This window comes from Typopeltis vanoorti, chromosome 12, assembly GCF_054136105.1.
Source record: "Typopeltis vanoorti isolate ZY-2024b chromosome 12, IOZ_Tvanoo_1.0, whole genome shotgun sequence".
NCBI classification, from domain to species: Eukaryota; Metazoa; Arthropoda; class Arachnida; order Uropygi; family Thelyphonidae; genus Typopeltis; species Typopeltis vanoorti.
This window is the reverse complement of record NC_143560.1, coordinates 9259808-9276744: the sequence shown is the minus strand read 5'-3', so window position 1 is coordinate 9276744 and position 16937 is coordinate 9259808. Positions and strand designations below refer to the sequence as shown.

The 16937-nt window shown below is 35.3% G+C and overlaps 1 protein-coding gene across 2 annotated transcripts in view; it reads left to right on the top strand.

Annotated features, from left to right (window-relative positions):
• Positions 1–16937, top strand: part of LOC150100573 (recQ-like DNA helicase Blm) — a 317833-nt gene that overhangs the window by 118362 nt on the left and 182534 nt on the right. For both annotated transcript variants that reach the window (XM_090401345.1, XM_090401343.1), the window contains one exon: positions 8695–9116. In XM_090401345.1, coding sequence (XP_090257471.1) covers positions 8695–9116 — 422 coding nt within the window. The remainder of the gene's footprint in view (positions 1–8694; positions 9117–16937) is intronic.

The window sequence follows — 16937 nt, the reverse complement described above, 5'->3', positions numbered from 1 at the left end:
GGGCTGCTACCTTAAGGTTTCTGAACTAGTCTTCTTCCGAATTTAAACCCATAGGAGGAATTGGGTATATTGAAGGGGAAAGAGTAGATTATAGAAGAATTATAGTAATGTTTATAGAGAGGCATAGTTGTAAGGCCAGGAATGAAAAGACCCCATGGCCCTCGAGTACTCTAATAGCATAAGGGTCATTAAATAAGAAGAGTTGGCTGATAAGGCCTTATAGGAAAGATTAAAGTAAGTGGATCTTCCTCAAAGTAGAAGAAGGAGAGGATAGATCCAGCTAGGGGTCCATGGGAGTGCTGCTTCCTTTACAATCAAGATGATTGCCCTTTATGGCCCTGTTGGTCCATGAGTCCTTATTCAGTATATTCGGACCAACCCACCACACACACACACACACACACACACAGTGGGCTCCCCTATCTGCCACCCAGGGTACGCGCTCTCTAGGAGTTACAGGGTCCCCCGAGAGACATGTATAATGCAATGCATTATACATGTCTGCAAGGATATGTGCTTTGCATTATACAAGGATATGTGCTATGCATTATGGGATACTAAGGTAAGTGATGTGAAGTCATATAATCCTATCCCAATGGCTTTAACAGGCCTTTAAGGCCCACAAACTTCCAAGCATGCTTGGTTTTCGTAACCAACGTACGAGGATAGGATGGTCACCTCTATGCCTCTAAGTATTCCTGGCTGTATCCCTGTGTGTTCACGGGGCTGGTTTTTGCCTGCTTGCGGGAAGAAACACCCCAGATAAACTGGCAGAAAAAACCCTGCGGTTCACTCCCAAGACCGGCTAACTTGGCTATGGCTGAAGAAGATCCTTTAGCTCCTCACGTCGGCAATGGGAATCGAACCTAGGACACTCCTTCCCCAGGCATATGGTTGTGAAGCACAAAGCCACTAGGCTTACCGCATGGATGAAGTCATATAATGCTATGTATTATACATGTCTGCAAGGATATGTGCTATGCATTATATATGTCTGCAAGGATATATGCTTTGCATTATGGGATACTAAGGCAAGTGATGTGAAGTCATTAGCTTCTATATACAAGTTGCCCCAGTCCTGAAAATACTTCAAGCGCAAACTTTGTTTGCTTACACTTGGATAAAGGATTAAGCCAGGTAAATAATGTCTTGGTGTCTTTAATTTACAGCATAAAAAAGTGGAAAAACTTCCAAAAACTTTTCTGAATGGAACATTCATACACTTAGTCACTTCCTAACTGAGTACTGCATGATCGCTGTTACCAACCAGAGGCAGAATAGTTACATCTTTAACTAAAACGCCCTCTGACACTATAATCAAATCTAACACTCTTTGACCTTGAGTTTCTTCTATCACATGCTGCTTGAGGAAGTTGTCCTGCAACATCTCAATAAATTCATTTTTATTCTTCTCATGAGATTCTGCTGCTACCCAATCAGTATTTGGATAATTAAAGTCTCCCATTATGATTACTCTTTTTGCGCTCACTTTTTCTATTTGGTGATGCATTTCTTCATCACCAGCAACCGATCCACCAGGTCTGTAACAACACCCCACTATGTAATTTGTCTTGTTAGATTCCACCTCACACCAGCTGGCTTCAAACTCACTACCACATGAAATATTGTTAGTAGTATTGTATTACTACATTCATAGGTTTAAACTCTAAATGGATTCAAGTCATCCAATATCATTAGTAACACGTCCCCTTCTTTCCTATCCTCTGTATCCTTCCTAAAAATAGTGTACCCTTTACACTCAATACCGGTTAGTATGTCTGATTCTGATAACCAGGTCTTACTAATACCTACAATCTGAGGTCCCAGCATATTGACCAAGGCAACAGTATCTGTTTGTTTCTGATACTCCTAGCATTTGTGTACAGACATAATAATCTACCTTCAGGTTCTTTTGCATACTGTTGTCTGCAGTCTGCAGTCTGCATGACACAGTTGGACAACTTGAAGATCTCTATTCTTCAAGTTGCACATCTTTGCACACGTTTGACAAATATAAAGAATACAAATATAAAGCCCATTCCATAATAAAGCCCATTCACATCATTAACACAGTTATGTAACATTCTCACTCTTACACTCACATTCTCACCATTCCTCCCTTTATAATTTAGTTTCCCTGACTCTCTGTGTTAGGTGTCATTGAACTCAACTTGAACTCAGTGTACTGTTTCCTTCTTATTTGAGCTAGGACTACAGGAATTAAAAAGTTATTCTGTGGTCCTTTCTGAGAAGCCATTGAGTTTCATATATCATGTGATGTTTAAGAGTTCTTACTGTAATAGTTGAGGTGTAGAGCAAATAGCATGAGCACGTTGCAATAAAGTTTTTATAATTCTAGTCTTCTGTGATGGATGGTCAGCTGATTGCTGTAACATCCAGTGAATATAGGCTTTCAGTAAACGGAAGTAATTAATTCACCTGTTAGTAATTGGAGGAGCAGAATATCTAAAAAGGACAATTTGTTGTCTTTTTTTCCATTTCCATAGTAAATTTAATTTATGGATGTAGATTGTTTATATTAGATAAAAAAGTAGGTAATGGGTTAATGTGTCTTAATTATGGGGCCAGATAGCAAAAACGTCTCTATATAATGAACCCAAAATGATGGCTGAGAAAAGGATGTCTTCTAAATGTCATCATCATCATCAAATTCCTGAAATGTACCCTCAAGGGGTGTACAGGATATGATAGTACTACATGAAAAATTTACATCATTACTAACTTCCTATCGACAATATCAGTCTGTTACTTGTCAAGACTCCAACATTATCAGATCTTATATTTCTATCGTTTAAGACGCTTTGTACCGTATCAATCCACCTATATCTTGGTCTCCCTCTGGGTCGTTTCTCTGCCAACCTGGCAGAGAACACTTGCTTTGCTAATCTCTCCTCTCCCATTCTATTTAAGTGACCATACCACCTGAAATTAGCTCTGCTAACACATTCCTGGATGCTGACAATGTCAAGTTCTTGCCTAATATCCTTGTTTTTAATATGATATTGCCATTGATGCCATCTGTTCACACCTCTAATCTTTCTCAGGACTCTCATATCTGCGGTCTCTAGTCTTTGGTCAAGTATTTTACTTCTGACCCAGCTGGTTTGAACACTGTCTTGTATACAGCTAATTTAGTGTTCTGACTAATTTCTCTCATATTCTATATAAATTTATTCAGTTAACTTCCTACCATACCAGCTTTGTTGATTCTATTGTCTATTTCCATATTCAATTTACCATCTTCACTAAAAATCATGCCTAAGTAGCTGAAATGTTTTACTTGTTCCACAGGTTCTCCGTTCACAATGCAGTTGACATTTTCAATGATTCTGCCTATTTTCTTTGTCTTTTTATTGCTGACCTTCATACCATATCTATTACAATAGTTATTCAATTTAGTCAGGGAATCTTGCGAACTTGTAGCGGATTTATTTAGAAATATAACATTGTCCGCATAAAGCAAAGAGCTGACATTAACATCTCCAATTCTGATATCATGTTTATTACCACTTTCCTTCATAATGTGATCCATATCGATAATCAATAACATAGGGGATAATGTACATCCTTGTCTGACGCCAGATTTAACATAAAACCATCTTCCTGTACTTCCTTCAATTCTAACTGCTGACTTACAACTCAAATAAAGACTAAGTATTGCTTGATATAATGCCCCATTGACACCATATAACTGTAGCGTATTGAATAGCTTCTCTCTTGGCACTTTGTCATATGCCTTTTCCAGATCGACAAAACTTAAATACAGATCCTTGTTATATACCATGCTTTCTCAACTATTTGTGGTAAAGTGAAGATCTGATCCTGACAGCCTCTATTTGACCTGAATCCAGCTTGTTCTTCACCAAGCTTTTCTTCCACAATGCTTCTCAACCGTTTCTCAAGTATGCTTGCATAAATCTTGCCAGGAACACTCAGTAGGGAAATACCTCTGTAATTCTCACATTCAGTTTTATTTCCCTTTTTATATATGGGTACTATGAGAGCTCTACTCCAATCATCGGAAATTCGTCCTTCTGCCCAGGCTTTCTGAACTATGCAGTGTAGCCACTGTAAGACTTTTTATACCTCCATACTTGAGCATTTCTGGTCAAATATCATCTACTCCTGCTGCCTTTCCACATTTCAGGCTTTTGATGGCTTTTTCTACTTCAAGCATGGATATGCATTCCTGGCTGCATGTCTGGTCAGTGTTTTTTTTATCACTGTGCTATCACTGCTTGTTTCATTTAGCAATTTTTTTGAAGTAATTACTCCATACTTCAAGGATATCTTTTTCTCCCATTTCTGAGCTTCTTCAACAACCTTCAGAATATTTTGCCACCTTCTTGATATTTATTTTCTATGTTCTTGCCAAAGTCCTCCCATGACTTTTGTTTAGCCAGTTTTACGCAGTGTTTAGCTTTCTTGCATTTGTCTCTGTATTCTCTAAGAGCACAAGCTAACTTATTTGCCAGGAACTTTTGATATGCTTTCTTCTTTTCCTTCACTGCCTCTTTAACTTCCTGTGTCCACCATGGAGTTCTAATTTTTCTATCCTTGCAGACAACTTCACCACATGCCTCTCTGGGTGAGTCAATCAGGATTTTCTTCAAGGCTTGCTACTGAATCTCCAAGTTTTGGTTCCTGTACTCAAACTCTTTCATTTTTTTGTTCAATAATCTTTGTATATTTTAGTCTACAGTTCACATCTGAGAGCTGCTCAACTTTTATTCGCTTTAAAACTTACTTACATGTTATTCTTTTCAATATGAAATTCAATTTTATCCTGCTCAAGACTAAATAGTCATCACTTCCAATTTCAAATCCTCTGTACACTCTGGTGTACAGAGGATTTGTCCTGCATCAGAGAGAAACGTCACTATCAACAATAACATAGTCAATAAGACTTTTCTTATTCCTTGCTTCTTCTCTCCATGTGAATTTGTGCACATTTTTATGTTGGAACATGGTGTTAGTAATAACCAGTCCATGTCCTGAGCTGAAATCTAACAAATATTTGCCATTATTATTAGCTTTGCTCTTTTCTCCAAATTTTCCCAAAATATTTTTGTATGTCTGACAGTCATTTCCTTCTCTGCTATTTAGATCCCCAACAAGGACCAACTTTACCTTTTTCATTGTGTCAGTTGCTTTCTCTAAAGCCTCAAAAAATTCCTCCACTTCTACATTAGTAGAACCTTCTGTGGGACCATAGGCACAAATAAGTCTCATTGTCCAATTCCCCCATTCTCATATTTGCCCACATTACTCTACTTGAGACTGCCTGCCATTTAAGAAGATAAGCCTCATATTTAGTGTTGAATACTGTGGCTACTCCTTCTTTCCTTGATTGTCATTGCCTGAATATAACATTTTGCATTTATTGCTCAGAAATGAAATGAAATGTTTAAATCGGTTAGACTTGTTCTGAGCCTGCGTAGCTCAATGGAAGTGATGTTTGCACTCCTCTGCGCTAAACCACCCAAAGAGAGACTTAAGTTCAAGTCTAGTTGCCAACTAGAGGAACTTTTTCTAAGCCTTTTTTTGACTATTTCCCGAGTTGATCTCTGCATCGTCAAGCGGATTTTTTCTCCCATAAACGCATTTTTGTTGTCCCGCAAACTCAAGAAAATTGAATGTAGAACCCACACTATTTCAGACATTAAAAAGATTATCCTAGTGTTAGGGACCACAAGTTGGCAGTACTCATTGAGCTGTCTCTTCACTGCAGCTGCTTAAATTAGCGATAGCCTTTGGCCAGCTATCTCTGATTGGCTACCAGTGGAGATTGAACTGCCCACTCAGTCTCTAATTACTGTATAGAGTCACCTGCTCTCTATACAGTAATAAAAGGCATTAGCTGATTTTTTTTTTAAACTTGTTTAATTATTTCTCTTTATGCTGTAAATTATTCCATTAAAGTACAACATGAATTGAATATTGATAATTTTGTCCGTAATTTTAAGAGGACAGGTATTCAGTCAGTAGTGTGACAGCAGATTTTTTTTTTGTAATAGCCAGAATAATATGCTTGTTTCCATGTGTTGTAGTAGCTGCCAGCCTACTAAAAAAAGATTGTAGATGTGATAGGTGTTTGTTCTAGAGTTCAACTTTTGATTACTACCGTGGAAATGCCAAAAAAATTTCTGTTCTTGATGAATGTATCTAGGTTATTTAAGATTCTGTATGTAATGCACTGTTTCTGGTATGTAGGAGGTAATTTGCTTATGTAATTTATGCAGGAGTTGGAGTAGAATAATAATAGTCTTTAGGTGTTCTTGTAGCCATCTGTGTGAAAAAGCAGTGAAAGCAGAAGTTACACTTGATTGGATTTGCAGAGATGAGTTTCTGCATTTGATCTGTTCAAGGTCAGATATGAATTTGTTGTCATTTTGAATTTGTTGCATGCTTTAGTGTATGCTGGAGTTGTTGTATTAAGTCGTCATCATATTGTTTATTTATTTATTTTTTTAATGTGGTTACTACCCACAAGAGGCTATTACTAAACCTATAGTACATTGTGTACTATGGGTGGGCTAAGGATCCCCCCCCCCCAATTTTCATCAATTTTATATACAGGGTGTTCGGGATAAATTTGACATATTTATAATTAATTATATTTTTCCGTAAGTTACATGTATTAACACACACTTCTCTTCATTTAAAAGTTTGGACCCTTCTTCATTCATATACAAGATGTCAGAAAGGATGGATAGCTGGAACCCACCTGAATCATGGAAGAGAATAACTTGTATCATGATGATTCGTGCCCGCCATCAAAATAAGGATATTACGACTGCTGCCCAATGCTCCCTGAATACAGTAAAAACAATCAGGCATGAACTAGAGACTTGCAATGGTGACTACGAGGATGTAGCAAGAAGAAAGATCCCTAGCAGACGATCTGATTGCGTTCGTACAGCAGAATTCCTCGCAAATCTGCAGGAACAGGTGTTGAAGAACCCTGGCATTGGAATTCGGGCTTTGTTCGTGGAGTTGCTAACTGTAGTCAAGCCCTGGATAACAAGGGTAGCCAATGGTAGGCCGTATGTATGGCAGCAGGATTCGGCCCCTTGCCACACCTCTGGGAAAAGTCAAAAATGGTTGTCTGAAAATTTCTACGACTTCACCAGTCCAAATGTTTGGCCTCCAAACTCCCCAGACCTTAACCCCATGGATTATTTTGTATGGGGCGCAGTTGAAAAAGACACCAATCGCACTTCCAGTAATACAAAAGCCCAGTTAATGGATAAAATTAAAACAGTTTTTGCGGCCCTTCCCAGGGAGACTGTAGCATCAGCTTGTTCGAGGTTCCGAAGCAGAATTGAAGCTGTGATCGATGCTAATGGTGGTTATTTTGAGTAAATCTTGTTGATAGTATTGTAATTAACTCTGCCTGTAATGTTTTTTTGTCAATTCATTAAATTTAATAGATACAAAGAAGATTTTCTTTTTCCTTACGAAACTGTCAAATTTATCCCGAACACCCTGTATATTTTTGTAATTTTTTTTAAAAATTTATTTTATGTAGTGTGGAAGCCCTGTTCTAGAAACCAAACAGGCCTACAATAAGCAGGGTGGTGGTCTTACACTGGACAGTGAAATTCATCTTCTACCTAAAGACAATTACAAATGTCCATGGTGGGATTCAACCCATGACCTGATGGTTGGAGAGTGGGAGCACTAACTACTCGGCCAACCAGGTCAATATATGTTACCCATATGTGTAATTTATGTAATTTACATTTCAAGAATGTAAAAATACATTCTTGAAACCAAATTAGTATTTTAGTTTTAGTTATTTGGTTTCAAGAATGTATTTTTATCGTGCCTCTGTAGTGCAGTTGGAACAACTCCTTCTATTAGAAAAGATCTGAATTCAATTCTTGTTGTGATGAGAGAAATTGTGTATGGGCTTTTTAAGCTGTGAGAATGAGTTAGTTGATCTTATACGGAGATAGCAGGATGTTTTCTCCTGGAAACTGAGGTTTTTCATCTGACATACAGGAAAATTGGCCAAAGGCCACACACAATTAACAAAAATACTATTAGTGGATGGCAGATAGCATCGAATGTAGATGATGAGTAGTGTAGTGTGTTGATAGAGGATTAAGTAGTATAAATGGTAGGTTGTGGTGGGAGTGTCTGCTTGTGATTGAGTCCTTGACAAATGCTTTTATTTTAATTTGTGCTTTTTTTCTTTTTTTAAATGATTTCTATAGTATGAATAACTACATGTATCTATTCATCATCAAAGTAATTTATTTATCCTTTGACCCCTCAAGAGAGTTATGTGATTAAAAACTGCTCTTCTATTGTGATTGTTTGCATCTTAGTCGTCATTGTGCTAGTTTGGCTCTAATTATTTCTCATATGTAAAAATTACAGATGCTATAGGATGGGTGGATGATATTCTTTCATCATATAGCACTGAAAACATTTTTTAAAAGATCAGCTTAATTCTTAAGCTGATTTTTGTGTGATCTGCCTTCACAATTTAGAGTATACTTTATCAGATAGCCCATTTTTATATTATAGTAGGATGTTTAACTCAGTGAAAATTTAAAAAAATATTTACATCTTTCTCATTGAGAACTTAATTATTTTGTGTTTTTGGAGATATTTATATAATTCATCTTTAAATTTTTTTATTTTCTGTTTACAATTTTTTAGGAGTCAGTTGTTGAAAAAGGAGCAATCAATGGACATTTCTGGAGAAAGACGTGAGCAAATACCAAAGAAATTGTCTCTGTCATCCCGACTATCTTCAAAATATAGACAAAAGTGTTTGTCTTATTCTTCTGGTCTTTCAAAGGAAGTTTGTTTTGAGAATAATATTTTAAATAAAACTTCTAATTCTTTCACACAAAATCAACAGAATAATTCAAATTGTCCTCAATCACTAGCTTCTTTAAGTCAAGAAAAGAGCGATATTGATTGTATTGCTTTAGGAACTCCCAGTTGTTTTTCTGTTGGTAGTGGTATTGAACCACAAGAAGATGCATTTGAAGAAATGAATAAGAAATCAGATGATAGCATTGGCCCTTCTTCTAGAAGCTTTAATACTGAAGTTAAAATGAGTTCAAGTGCTAATGGTATGTATTCGGAGAAGGGAGTGATGTTCTATCTTCAAACTATGAAAATGCATCATTTTTATTTATTATACAGCAACATCCTCAAACACACATGGGATGCAGTCTTGAAAAGCAGGCACATCGTAAGTTAGAGCAGGGTTTCTCAAACTTTTTCTATGACGGAACACTTCACAAATCCTGAAATGTTCACGAAACACCTTGATTAGTTTGTAATGTATTAATTAATAATTAATTGGTAATTTAGCTTATTTTATTGTTAATTAATGATTGATAACTAATTATTAATGATTGATAATTAATTATTAATGATTGATAATTAATTATTAATGATTGATAATTAATTTTTAATTATTAATTAATTAAACATTAATTAAACCAACATTAAATTAATCTGTGCTGATTTTCATTGACATATCCCATTCTGATCACCAAAAATTTAGTGAATGCAGACTTTTTCTCCTGTGTGCTGGTTTTGTAGGTTAGGTAAATATAAATAAAATAAATGAGTAAATCTAAGCTTTAAGAATAAACAATCATTTGTTGTCAAATGTTAATTAATAAAAACAAAACACATAAAAATAGTAAAAGTATATTGCAAATTAAGTTCTTAATGACTCCGATGTTTTTGGGTCTTTGAATTACAAATTCTTTTGATATCAGGTACAATATTAGAAAGTTGAATTCTCATATTTGGTGTAGCGTCGAATCTGTTCCTGGACTTTGATTTGGTTGCAGCATAATATGAAAATCCTGCCTCGCGTAAATATGTTGTTGTAAAAGGAAGTAAAACAAAAATAGCTAGTTTTTGACACGCCAGAAATTATTTATTGGCAGTTCCTTGTATTTTTGCTTTAAATCAGAGTCACTAATTAAATCAATTAGATTTTCATAGTCACTTGTGCTAAAGCCTGCTGGCTTAGCTGTCACTGTAAATGGATTCAGAACCCAGGAATTGTCCTCACTGGATTTTGGAAAATATTGCAAAAGGGTTGATTGCAAGTGATGCAAGTGTTCTAAAATTACGTTAGATACTTCTTCATTTACTTTAGAATTTATTTCAGTCAAAAATTCTTGCAAGGTGGGAAAACAATCAAAATTATTCTGTTCAACTGTAGAAATCCAGAATTGCAACTTCCTATCAAAAGATGCAATTTTATCTCTTGTATTAAAAATTGTAAAAATATCTGCCAGATATGCAAGACTCATCAACCATGAAGAATTTCTTAATAATTCAATAAAATTTTGTCCTAAATTATATGACATCAAGAAGACCATTAATGCACCACGAAGTTCAAAAAGCCTCAATAATGCTTTTCCTCTGGATAGCCATCTCACTTCGATATGTAATAAAAGTGTGTTATGTGCACTACCCATTTCATCGCACAAAATTTTAAATAATCTGAATTGAAGTGGTCGAGATTTTACATAGCTGATCATTTTTTCGGCTTCATCCAAAATAGTTTTTAAATATGTACGAATTATTTTTGTTACTAGTGCTTGTCTATGCAAAACACAATGCCTTTTGGTGGCTCTTGTAGCTACTTGCAGGATACGTGTTACAACTCCCTTCCTCTTTCCTACCATTGCTTGAGCACCATCTGTACACATATCAATACTTCTCCCAACCAATTTCCTGTTTTGCAATATAATTATTAATACAGTTGAATATATCTTCTCCGGTAGTTTTTTCTTGATGATATTCGAACATGAGTAAATCTTTTTCAATACTTTTATCAAATATGTAACGAGCAAACACTAGTAATACAGCGAGTCCTGCGACATCTGTAGATTCATCCATTTGCAATGAATGTTCACTGCAGTCTAAGTCGATGAATTAGCTCTTTTTCTATGTCAGCAGAAAGATCTTTAATGCGCGTGAAACAGTATCATTTGATAATTGTTCTGCATCTATTTTTTTAGCAACCTGCTCGTTTAACATTACTGATACAATGTCTTTCACACACAAGGCTTAATGAGCGTCTCACCAATTGTATGAGCTTCACCATGAAGTGCAATGCGGTAACTCACATGAAAAGACGCCTTTGTTGCATTTTCAGTTGTAGCAATTGTAGCCATTTGAAGTTTAGATTTTTCTAGCGAGTCACATCGTCTCTTAAAAAAATGTATATATTTTCCTTTGTAATCAGTGTGTTTCGTTTCGAAGTGCCTTCGAAATTTAGCTGGAGCCAAAGAACTGTTTACTAGTATTTTATTACACAAAACATCAGGAGCGTGTGTATTGCCAATACACGTAAATCCATAATTTAAATAACTTTCATGGTACTTCCGTTTTGGTCTGTTCTTAGACGACTCTTGTTCTTTAATATTAGCTTTTGAAGAAACCACAGTTTGCAATTCCATATCTTCTCCAATCATATGAGTAGATGTGTCAGCAGAAGTACTTGCTCCTCCTTGTGTTAAAGTTTCTGTCTTTAAACAAGAATCCATGGGTATTTTTTCAATAATATTCAAATTCCAATATTTGTCAGAGCTATAATAAAAACAAATAGAATTGTGTTGTAAAGGTAACTTTAGTATGAAAAACAATAAGATTATAAATAAGAAATGTCGAATAATATAAGAGTAAATGAATAATGGAAAATAGTGAAAAAAGACTGCAACACACAAAAGTAAATATGAATTGTAACAATATTGTAAGAAAAGTACTAAACCGTATCAAATAATGTAAAAGCAATTGTAATAAGAATGATTTGATAAAATGTTCAGTAACAAAAATTAAACAGTTTGAAATAAATCAGATATTAATTATCAAATTAGTTAAAAGTGTAAGAAGAATTCTTTTTTTTTTTAAAGTCGCCTCGCCTACTCCCTATATACGGGAATAAAAAGGCGTTACCTGATTTTTTTTTTTCCGAGGGCCTGGTCCCAACAAATTTACTCGTAAATATCTTTCCAAATTTTTTTAAAGTTCATATATTAACATAAGTATTAATAATTAATTATGGCATAATCATAAAGAGTATTAGTACACTTATGTATACAGTGTGGCATGTTGACAAATATAAATTACATTTAAATTAGTTATCAATCATTGGACTAATGAAATGTTGTAGCATGTCGTAATTTATTCAGGCAAACATTATTAAATTAATTTGTGCTGATTTTCATTTACATTTCCCATTCTGATCACGTAATATATTTATAATATTATGAGTACTTACGAGTGAATGCAGACTTTTTCTCCTGTGTGCTGGTAGTTTTCCCCTCCTTTTGTACATTCTGGAGATCTTTGTAGGCTTCAGGTGGATGACTCACTATCTGTTCCGTCACAAACACCTTCAATAAGAGATTTCTCAATACCAAAATTAAACAAAGTGACTTGTCTCTTATTCATATCAGATTTTAACTCTGTATTCCTATTACTTTTAAAAAAAATCACGGCACTTCGGTTTCAGAACAAGCATTTACACACTGCAATACGAACTTGCGAAGAAATTATTCAGTAGTAATAGATTTGAGAACCGGATACAGACTACCTTGATCTTCAATTTCAGTGGAAAAATTTGCTGATTGGTCACTGATATTTGCAACACAGATGTTATTTCGTTCAGTTTTGAGAACATGCCGCCCATTGTTGTAATCGGCTTGCAGGCAATTTTTATGATCGGTCATAAACGGCGGTATTCTCTTTCCCGATTGTTGAAAGATTTCAATGTGTGAAAATTAACAATAATTCATGAATACTTCCATGTTTAAAAATATGCTGCTTGGTCACTGACATTTGCAACACTGATGTCATTTCCTTCAGTTTTGAGAACAGAGGATATGATACCAATTGTTGTAATGGGCTTGCAGGCAATTTTTATGACCCGTCATAAAAATTGCCTGCAATTGAAAATTAACGATACGCAGATGTTATTAGGTGTTCTGGGTCTGAGCTTTTCGACATATTCACGAATATTATCCTCATCAGAATATTTCTACTATAAAATATTTATTCATGAAAAATGCTTAGAAAACTAAAATGACAAATTTCAGAACTTCTCGCAGAACACCTATTCACCTTCTGCGGAACACAGTTTGAGAAACCCTGTGTCATAGTATGTCCAAACACTCTTCCCATAACAGAATGTACCTTCTTAAGATTGCCAAATGTCCAAACATAAATATGCTAGACCAAATCCATGATCTTTAAAGTTGAATGTCTTTACTAAATGTTGATTCAAGTAGCAACATCAAAAGAACAAGTTTTTAACATGGAATCTGTAACATGGTTGGCTGTTAAAAGTGTTTAGGCAGTTGTGAAGCTTTTCATTACTTGGTATGAGAATATTTTTCTGATTATTTCAAGCTTCAAGTGGTGTAGCCCTCAAGACCAGGAAGGCTGGATTATTTAACCTTTAGCTTACCCATTTGATATTAAACACACCCAAAGAGAAAGTTGGAAACAATACATTCCACCTATTGCTTATCCAATAATTTTATTTTCTAAAGTCAATTTTCACTTTAGCGAACTCATAGGAACTGACCTATGTAAGAGTTACGTTCTGCAAACCTTACATAACACGAATTTTATGATAAGTCAGATTTAACCCATCCCACTCGTTAACCACACCATATTACATACATACATACAGTAGTACATTAACATGAATTTGTTAAAGATACCAAGCAATTTTATAAGCTAGGTTTTAATCCTTTTTCCCAAGTGAAGCAAACAGACAAATAAGTCAAGTTTGTGCCTGAACGTAGTTCAAGTCTGAGGCAACTCATGGTAAAGGTGGAGCAAGATCTGATCACTTTTCTTAGTATTTCCCCCTAATGCAAAGCACATCCCCTTGCGGAGATGTATGATGCTATGCATTAAAGGCAAGGGCCACTACCCAGACTGGTTTCGACCTTTATTGAGGTCTCGTCAGTGGGAGCCAGACCCATAAACGCCAAGGTTGAAGTGATGCAGAGCCACTGACAAGACCTCAATGAAGGTTGAAAATGGTCTGGGTAGTGGCTCTTGCCTTTAATGCATAGCATCATACATCTCTGCAAGGGGATGTGCTTTGCATTAAGGCGAAATGTTAAGGAAAGTGATCAGATCTTGCTCCACCTTTACCACGAGTTTCATCAGACTTGAACTATGTTCAGGTGCAAACTTGACTTATTTGTCTATTTGCTTCACTTGGGAAAAAGGATTAAAATCTAGCTTATAAAATTGCTTGGTATCTTTAACATAACATACCCAAGTTAAAAAAACTTTCTACATTAACATGCAGGCTATTTCTGTTAATTTCATTCACAGGATGCACACACAAATTATGTTTCAATGTGTAATTATTGATGCATAGTAATATAATATGTAATGGTATGAGAAAATGGAAAAAATAAAAATGTGCAATTTGGCCCTTCAACCTTCTTTATTTCATAAGGAAAGACATTCAGTCATCTCTTGAAGTAATCAAGAGATGACTGAATGCCATCTGTTTCTCTTTGGACCTATAGAAAACATTAGGCCTTAAGAACCATATTTTCCAGTTGCTTTATCCACCTTCATATTTCTTTATAAATTTCATTTTCATCTCCACATCAGTTATGGTACATTTATTCATAGGTTCATTCCACTTATGTTCCTTTTTCCAATCATGACTGAATTCTACCACAGTTCAAGCAAACACTAAAAATTATTAAAATATATAAATACAGATACACAGGCATAGTTATGTTCAATAGTAAACAAAGATAGGCTGAAAAAAATCACATACATGCACCATGTGGACTGTTGCCTTGTGGGAAAATTGCTGTTAGATAGCATGTAGATAGCATTTCATAGCCCTTTGGTGTGATGTAATGCACAGGTGACTTTTCAGTTTGTTCTGTGTTGAGTATTCATCCGAAAGGCCACATTTATTAAAACTTTGTTGTGTCTTTTTTTTTCCAGATTGGAATTATGCATCCAATTTTTCAGTTATATATGGCAAGTTATGGGTTCTTTAATTTCTTCAGTAGGTTCTTTAATAAGTTTGTTATTATTATATAAAGTTCTTATTTCTTCTTCTCTTCAAGGATTAGCATTTACCTGTTCCAGCTTCACTGGTCATTTCATCTTGCTGCTGGTTCTCCCTCTCTCTCTCTTTCCCTTTGATCTATATCAGGGGGTGTCTCGCGAGCTGCATGCAGCTCGCGTCCACATGGCTCTTCGCACTCTACTAGGAAAACAATAAACAAAAGGAGAAGAGGAGACAACAAAAAATAGGAACAAAATAAAAAATTTAAAAAAAAAGAAGGGGGAGGGAATACAAAAGTTTAATTCAAAACACATTAAATGAAGTTTACTTTGAACAATTTGAAGTTGAAACAATAAATTTAGTTACTTATTTACTAGTAGAGGCCTTCCTTGTATCCATTTCTTAGTAAGCTCCTTAAAATTAGGCAAAGCAGTTCTTACTAGCTCGTTCAAATGTTCATCATTTAAAACAGATCTATATTTAGATTTAATAAATTTAAGAGTCGAATATAGCACTTCACAGGAGTATGTGGTCCCAAAAATGGAGATCAGTTGTCTGCCACATTGCTCAAATGCTGGATAACATTGGTCTGGAACTTGCTTCAAAAACTCAATTATGGGACATCCACTTTGCTTCCCTAGCTTCAGTCCTTCGTCCTCTTGAAGTTCCAGTTCTGTAGCTGCGATATCCATCACAGTTGGTTTTGAAATAGGACAACCATGCTCAAGCCCATTCGTGAGGAAAGGATTTTCCAAAAAAGTGAATGTGGGCTTAAGTTCTCAAAGGTCGCAGAATCGATTGTTGAGTTCTTTGGCCAATCATTTAATTTGCTAACATAAGATCCCGTTTCTAATTCCAATCCTGGCGAATTTGTCAGTATTTTCTTCAGACAAACGAAGTGATTGGAAGTTTTGTTTTCCAGGTCTCACTGGAAAAATTGCAGTTTGCTTTGAAAGTTTAGCATGATCTGTGCGAAATCAGTTATTAGTTTTTCTTTCCCTTGAAGTGAAACGTTTAATATCTGTAGATGCTAGATAACATCAGTGTCTAACAACCGCTGAGTGTCTTCAAGATGAGGGAAAACTTCTGCAAATGTGTCCAAACAATTGCAGTTTCTGTTGTATAATCTTCTGCATTAGATTCTCCTTTGGTCGTATCTTCCGATAGAGCACTTCATTTGTGATTTTCTGTACCCATTCTATTTTTAGAACCTTCCTGTAACAAGATGTTATCTGTAGGCCTTCAGATTTGTTCTTCCCTTTGCAATCCTGATCTTTATTTCTTTTTTTACAGTCCAAATCATATTTCATTTTACTTCCTGAATGTGTGAATTGTTCTACATTTTCTGTATCAATTCCATCCACTTGTATCTTTTGTTTCATGCTCTTTTCACCAAATACCAAATTGTCTTCGTTTTTTCTGAGTTCATAACAAGTCCAAATTTCTTCCCTTCCTCATTTAACAGTTTCAATGTTTTTTTGTAGTTCTCTTTCGTCTTCGTTAATAATAACAATGTCATCTGCAAATCTCAAATTGTTAATTCTCATCTCATGTACTGATATTCCTTTTGCATCTTTCTTCATTTTATCCATTGCTCTTTCTAAATGTGTGATGAAAATGCTTGGTGATATTGAATCCCCCTGTCTGGTACCTCTGCTTGTTCCCAATCATCACCTATTCTAATTGCCGCAACTGCATTCTTATAAATATCTTTTAATTTTAACACACTTAAGATTGCTGGCTTTGAATTGTGCAAGTGTTATTTGGCACATGACACATTGGTTTATTTTGTCGTTTCACAAAAAGAAACTTCCCTTCCCACTCTGGGCTAAAACTTTTGTGTTCTTCATATTTACGTTTT